This window comes from Thecamonas trahens (genome assembly GCF_000142905.1).
Source record: "Thecamonas trahens ATCC 50062 unplaced genomic scaffold supercont1.8, whole genome shotgun sequence".
NCBI lineage: Eukaryota > Apusomonadida > Apusomonadidae > Thecamonas > Thecamonas trahens.
In genome coordinates, this window is record NW_013657672.1 from 523,674 (window position 1) to 529,973 (window position 6,300).

General features: G+C 64.4%; 4 protein-coding genes across 4 annotated transcripts in view; 1 reads left to right on the top strand and 3 right to left on the bottom strand.

Moving 5' to 3' along the window:
* Positions 1 to 251, bottom strand: part of AMSG_02175 (UPF0195 protein FAM96B) — a 1,355-nt gene extending 1,104 nt beyond the window's left edge. Inside the window, exon 1 of the mRNA XM_013905742.1 lies at positions 169 to 251. Within this exon, the coding sequence (XP_013761196.1) occupies positions 169 to 238 (70 nt within the window). The 5' untranslated portion in view covers positions 239 to 251. The remainder of the gene's footprint in view (positions 1 to 168) is intronic.
* Positions 252 to 341: 90 nt separating this feature from the next.
* Positions 342 to 1,192, bottom strand: AMSG_02176 (calmodulin mutant syncam9). The gene is made up of 2 exons (XM_013905743.1): positions 1,138 to 1,192; positions 342 to 862 (listed from the first exon to the last, which is right to left on the bottom strand). The coding sequence occupies exons 1-2, from the start codon at positions 1,162 to 1,164 to the stop codon at positions 422 to 424; spliced, it is 468 nt and encodes a 155-aa protein (XP_013761197.1). The 5' UTR covers positions 1,165 to 1,192; the 3' UTR covers positions 342 to 421.
* Positions 1,193 to 2,252: 1,060 nt separating this feature from the next.
* On the top strand, positions 2,253 to 3,777 carry AMSG_02177 (uncharacterized protein; the record flags this gene model as incomplete). The annotated part of the gene is made up of 2 exons (XM_013905744.1): positions 2,253 to 2,335; positions 2,395 to 3,777. 2 exons carry the CDS (start codon positions 2,253 to 2,255, stop codon positions 3,731 to 3,733), a joined length of 1,422 nt encoding a protein of 473 aa, XP_013761198.1. The 3' UTR covers positions 3,734 to 3,777.
* Positions 3,729 to 5,986, bottom strand: AMSG_02178 (transmembrane protein 16H). The gene has a single exon (XM_013905745.1). The coding sequence runs from the start codon at positions 5,859 to 5,861 to the stop codon at positions 3,786 to 3,788; it is 2,076 nt and encodes a 691-aa protein (XP_013761199.1). The 5' UTR covers positions 5,862 to 5,986; the 3' UTR covers positions 3,729 to 3,785.
* Between the last annotated feature and the right edge of the window lie 314 nt (positions 5,987 to 6,300).

A 6,300-nucleotide genomic window follows, 5' to 3' on the forward strand; every position in this document is an offset into this window, starting at 1 on the left:
AACATATAACTCGAGGCCCGGGAGCCCTGCAGCCTGCACCGCTTCCACCGCTGAGGCCTTCCATCACCACTCCCTCCCAGACCCCACCGTCCCACTTCCCACCCACCCACACCCACCCACACCCACCCACCCACATATATTAATATATATGTATACATATATACATACCATAGTCGACCTTGACCTCCCGGTGGGCCGTTGTCGGCATGTACACCGTCGGGTTTGGGTTATCCGCCATGGCGTGTGTCGAGTCGAGTGTCAGCCACGGCGAAAGTGACGGCGGCGACGATGACGGCGGCGAAAGAGAGGGATGGGGTAGGGCGAGGGGGGAGGGGGGGAGGTAGTGTACGCTTTCGTGTTACGGGAAGACAGCCTTCTACACCTGTCTGCCACGCCAAGGTCATGGCAAGGAACAGCATGACTACTCCTGCTGGTTCATGACAAAGGCGATGAACTCCTCGACGTCGACCTTGCCGTCGCCATCAGTGTCGATGTCGGCAATGACCCGCTCGGCGGTGTCCTTGGAGACCGGAGTGCCCATCTTGGTGAGGATCTTCTCCAGCTCGTCGGCGGAGAGGTAGCCGTCGCCATTCTCGTCAAAGACAGCAAAGGCCAGCCGAAGCTCCTCCACGGGATCGGTGGGCTCGCGGTTTGCCATCATCTCGCAGAACTCATCAAAGGTGATCTCCCCATCACCATCCAGGTCAAGCTCGTCAAACGCCTGCTGAATCTCAGCCTCGGTCGGGTTGAGCCCCGTCTGGTTGAGCACAGCGCCCAACTCGGCCACATCGATGGTGCCCGACCCGTCCTCGTCGTACAGGTTGAACGCCATCTGGTACTTCATCTTCTCCTCCTTCGAGAGCTGCCATCCCATCCACCATCCATCATGAGTCTTTGCCCTTCCCCTCCCCACCCTCCCTCTGCCTTGCTTCCCCGCCCCCGTGCCTCGGCTGCGGCCTCCGCATCACCCCACGCGTCTCCCGCCAAAAGACCTTCCAAATTTTGTTCCGCGCCACCGCGCCAAGGCCACTACCTCCGCTACCTTCCACAAGCCTCTGCCGGGGCACCAACGAAGAAAAGCTAGCCATAGCATCCCACCTCCTCTCACCCCATCCCATACACACAAGACACCCATACCTTCTTCTTCTTGCCCTTCTTTGCCATGATGTTGTGCACGGGTGCAGTCGAGTGTGTCGCCCCGCACCCTCACCTTCGCCTTTGCCCAGCCCGAGTTCGTTCGTCCGCGCTGGCACCGCCGTGCCTCCCCTCCCACGCCGGCTCTGCGACTGACCTGTGTCGCATTCGCTCGCTCACCCGCCCGCCCGCCCGTCCGCTCGCCCGCCTGCCTCGTCTCCGCCACTCGGTCGGCACCGCAACAGATTGTGATGGGGAAATCAGGGCACAACTCGCGGGAGTTGGTATAGAGCACTTGGACTCGTGCAGCGGGTTGGGATATGCTGTGCCGAGTTGGCTTGTGACCGTATTGGGCTTGGATCGGTCTCGGCACGACATCGGCAGCCCGACGAGGCGGTAGAGCAACAAGATCAGGGACTACGCCTAATCCAGTTACCCTTCTTCCATCTCATGCACCGCCCCCATTCCCCATCCCCATCCCCATCCCCATCCCCATCCCATCATCCACCCAACTGCCCACAACTCTACCCAAAACGGCACCAACCATTCCCGCAACGGCCACCCCCCCCTCCCCCCCGCTCCACCCGCAACGGCCACCCCCCCCTCCCCCCCCCTCCACACACACACACAAACACACACACACACACATACACGTCCCACCACCCCACTCTCTCCCTTCCATGTCGGGTGCAGGTGTCCGCAGTGGGTCACTCTCCCCGTCTCGCTTGGGCCATCTACAGGCACTGAGAGAGCGCGAGGCCAGGGCCGGCAGAGTGCCCCGCCCGCGCGGCTCTGGCTTGGGTGGTCTGGGCATGACCTCTCCGTCGCCGACTCGTTCGCCATCACAGGCTCGTTCGCCAGCGCATGGCTCGCCGTCGCGGTGGTCGCGTGGCACTGGCTCTCGCTCGCCTGGAGGCCATGGCTACCAGCCACCGCGCGCCTCGTCGGTCACCGGTCATCATCATCGTCGCTCGCCCGCTGCCGCAAACTCGCCCGCCGCCCTCGCTTCCGGACGCACTCCGGCCTCGCCCAACTCGCCTTCGGCTCGGCAGCCCCCACGTGCGCGATCCTCGCTCGGCTCGTACTCGTATGCCCAGCGCCCGCCGTCGAACCCGGACATGCGCTATCCGCGGCGGCTGTACGATTCGTCCATCGCACGGGCCGACGCACGGGCAGCCGGCGCTCCGCCGTCGCGGACTGCGTCGACACCATCACCTGCGCGGCCTTTGCAAGCTCCGGCCCCGACTGAGGACAAGGCAGATGCCGAGCCGCAGCCGCGGCTCCAGTCGCGATCGCCGCCGCAGCGTCGCGGCCTGCCGCCGTCGCGGTCGATGGCCGGCTCCTCGTCGGGTATGCGGACGCCGCCGAAAAGGCGGCGCCGCTTCTCGACCCGTGGCACGGCTCACCGATCTCGCCACTGACAGGTAAGCCAATGTCATATGCGATGGTGTCGCCGGACCGGGGCTCGGGCAAGGCGCTCTCGCCGCACGCGGCCGAGCTCTTCTCGCCGCAGCTGATGAAGACCATCACCGACTCGCTCGAGGCGGCAGACTCGCCCAAGTCTGCGCAAGAAATCCTGCGATCGGCGTCGCGACTGCTGAACCTCAAGCCGGGCGGTTCGCCGACCGGTTTCTCGCTCCGTGCCGCGCGCGCCGAGCAAGAGCTCACGTACGACGACGTCGAGGATTCGCGCGAGGCACAGCGGCGCGAGTTGGCGCGCCGACACAAGCTCGAGCTGGAGAAGCAGATAGAGCTGAAGAAGCTGCGCGACGCGCAGGAGAAGGCGACCCAGATTCTGCTCTCGCCCGAGGAGGCTGACCACCTCGAGCGGATGAAGGCTGAGGACGCGACGCGCAAGGCGCGGCTTGCCACGCAGCGCGACGACGCCAAGCGCCGGGCGCTTCAGGCGATGGCGGCCGTGGAGGAGGTCCGCGAGTTTGAGCACGACTGGAAGATCAAGGAACACAAGTCGGTCCAGGAGGCTATTGCCGACGCGCAGCAAGCTGAGCGCGACGAGCGCGCCGCTCGGTATAACGCCCGCATGCGGCTGCAGGCCGAACGCGACGAGCAGCTGCAGCTGGTCCGTGCCGAGCGAGCTCGTCGCGAAAAGGAGGAGGCCGACGCTGCCCAGCGCGAGTACGAGGCCGCCATCGCGCTCGAGAACGAGCGCCACGCCGCCCGCGAGGCCGCCATCGCCGCCCAAAAGGCAAAGTACGAGGCCAATCTCAAGGCAACGCAGCAGATTTGGACGGAGAACCAGCAGAAGGAGGATGACCTCGACTCGCGCATTCTGGAGCAGTGGCGGATCAAAGAAGCGGAGCTCGACGCCGAGGCTCAGCGCCGGCTCGATGCCAAGCGCGCCCGTGAGGCCGAGCAGCGGCGCGTCCTTGCCGAGCAGGTCGCCGCCAAGCGCGCCCGTGAGGAGGCCGAGCGCGCTCGTGATGCTCAGTTTGCTGCCGAGATGGCCGCCCAGCATGAGCGCGACATGGCTGCCATGGCGGCCGACCGTGCCGCCCATCGCGCCAAGCAACGCGAGCAGGCTCGGATTCTTCAGCGGCAGCTCGACGCCAACCACACCCCTTACGGCGCGTTTGTGTGATAATTTACTCTGCCCTCCATTATTACACACCCGCGCGTTTGCCAGCGTAGCATCACTGGCGGAGATCATCGGCCTCGCGCCGGCGGGCGACCAGCGACCGGTACTCGGCAAGGCGCTCGAGAGCGAGGGCTTCGCGGACGGCGGCGGGTACGTCTGGAATGGCGATGGCGACAATGTACTTGAGGGCAAAGACGGCGTGCTCGATTCCTGCAGCAATGAGGACGGTGTAGGCTAGGGTCTCAGCCGAGCTCGGGGTGCCTGGCATGAGCTTGGTCACTGTGTCGCGGAGATGCGGCGAGGTGACGAGTAGAAGGGCAGTGTTGGTGACAACAGCCACATGCGAGAGCGCCTCAACAACGTGCTGCCACGCGCCGATGTCCTCGGCACCACGCGGCTCGATCCGCTGCGAGAGCACAAATTTGGCAAGGTCGACTCGAGCCTCGATGAGGCCGAGGACGAGCGAGGTGAGGGCGCCGAGCGGAAAGGCGGCAGCAAAGAGAGTGACGTAGCCAAAAGTGACAACCAGAGTCGCGTACTCTTTGTGAAGCTGCGGTGCCGGCGCGAGCTTATGATCGTGGCTGCCTCCGTGGCCCAGAAAGCGGAGGAGCGCAGCCTTGGCAACAGGAACCACAAACTCCTTGGCGAGGCGGAATACCTGCTGGGTGATGAGGACCGAGGCGAGGATGGTGGCAAGCTCGTCGAGACAATCGGGCGCGCACGACTTGCCCTCGCCAAACAGCGGCGCCTCGCGGGCAAAGGCGACGTAGAAGAGGCTAGCGTACGAGTTGACGATGGTAAACGCAGCAAGCTTGACAATGAGTGCGTCGGCAGCCTCGGTCGCAGTCCGATGGTTTTCCCACGCGTTGAGCCTCGTCGCCACCAGCTCGTACACTTTGTTCAGCAAAGTGATGCCGAGGCCGTTGATCACGCCGCCGGCAATGGCACCGTATCGCTCGCCAAAAACCTTGCCCGACTCGAGAGCGAGCTTAATGCCCATAAAGCCGAGCATAGCGCAGATGACAAGACCGATGAGCAAGAGCGTGAACGCTGCCGAGGCCGAGAGTCGGAGCCGGCGGCTTGTGCGGTTGTGGACGGTCTCGATCACGGCGTCGTCGGCGGGGAGGCCGACCGAGCGGAGTCGCTCCTCGGGTACAAAGGCAGCGCCGACGTAGAGGCCGCGGCGGGTGACGCCGGCAAAGCTCGGCAGTGGGCGCTCAGTCTCTTCGTGGTTGAGCATGCCCCACGCCGCAGCAAGGGTGACCTGCTGGCGCTTCCACGTCTCGAGCACAATTGTCGACCAGAGGAGGACCACCACGGTGTACGCCATGGTGATCCACGCCTCCTCGGATGAGTTCTGGAGGACCCACTGGATGACGGAAGTGATGAGCGCCGGGACAATGAGCCAGAGATAGGCCATGGTGAGATGGTCGACAAAGGCGAAGTAGAAGCCGACCGACTCGCCAAAGTAGCCGCGGATGGCGTCGAGCGCCGGCAGCGGGCCGCACACCTGGGTCCCACTCTGGAGCCGCGAGAGGTCCGGCTCTTCATGGAGTGGGACAATGGCGTCGAGCTCGCCTTCAGCCAGCAGTTCAAATGGCGAGGGGTCGACGGCGTCACGGATGTAGCCGATGAGCGCCTCGATGCGCTGCGCGCGGAGAAAGAGCGAGCCCGGAGCAGCGTGCGGCGGGGCAGCGTCAACAAAGGCCTGTCGGTCGTCGACGTCAAACGTTCGGGCACCAAAGCGGGTTGGCATCTGCATGCGCGCAGCCTCGGCGGCGCGCTCGATGATGGGCTCGGGCGCAGCGACGACGACAGAGTGCATACCGGACTCGCGGGTCTCATGGATGGTGCGGACGTGACAGCCGGCCGCCGAGAGCGCGACAAGCATAGCGGCGCGGCGAGACGAGAGGCCCGGCGTGCTTCCAATGGCAGTCTGCCGTGACCGCGGTGACATGCGGGCCATCGAGTGGACAAGCGAGGCGAGCTCCGTCTCATCGCGCCAGTCCTCCAGAGCATCAAACTCGTCAGAGCTAGACGCAGCTCTGCCTGCAGCCTCCACATCGTCTTCATCCGACTCGACCTCCCACGAGAGGCGAAGAAGATCTTGATGCGGCGGCGGCGAGGCCATGTGGATGCAGTCGTGCTCGAGCGGCGCTGCATGATCAGAGCAGAACACATCGAGGCAGTTTGCGCAGGCAACTCTCCCGCTCGCGTGCGAGGCTCGGTCTACTGGACAACATGGCGGCTCGGTTCTTGTGCTTCGGGAAAATGACTCTGCAGAAGATGCTGTGTACGCCATGGTGGTGGCGGATGGTGGTGGGTGGCTCACTGTGAGCTGTGGGTGGGCGGGTGAGAGTGGCGTGGTTGAGCCGAGCGGAAACGAGTGTGTCGGGAGCAGTGTGATGGGCTTTGGGGAGGATGAGGGGGATAGAAGGAGGGAAGACTCCATCGGAGGTGGTGATGATGACTCTATTGTAGGCAGGGCGTGAGGAGATGGGTGATGGGGATGGAGGTGGTGATGGTGACTCTGTCGGAAGTGTGATGATGGGCGGACGGGGGGAGGGGGG

Coding starts and splice junctions, on each gene's coding strand:
- AMSG_02178 (XM_013905745.1), bottom strand. CDS start 5,861: ATGGCCTCGCCGCCGCCGCATCAAGATCTTCTTCGCCTCTCGTGGGAG.
- AMSG_02176 (XM_013905743.1), bottom strand. CDS start 1,164: ATGGCAAAGAAGGGCAAGAAGAAGAAG. Junction 863..1,137: donor AGAAGGGCAAGAAGAAGAAG/GTATGGGTGTCT, acceptor ATGGGATGGCAG/CTCTCGAAGGAGGAGAAGAT.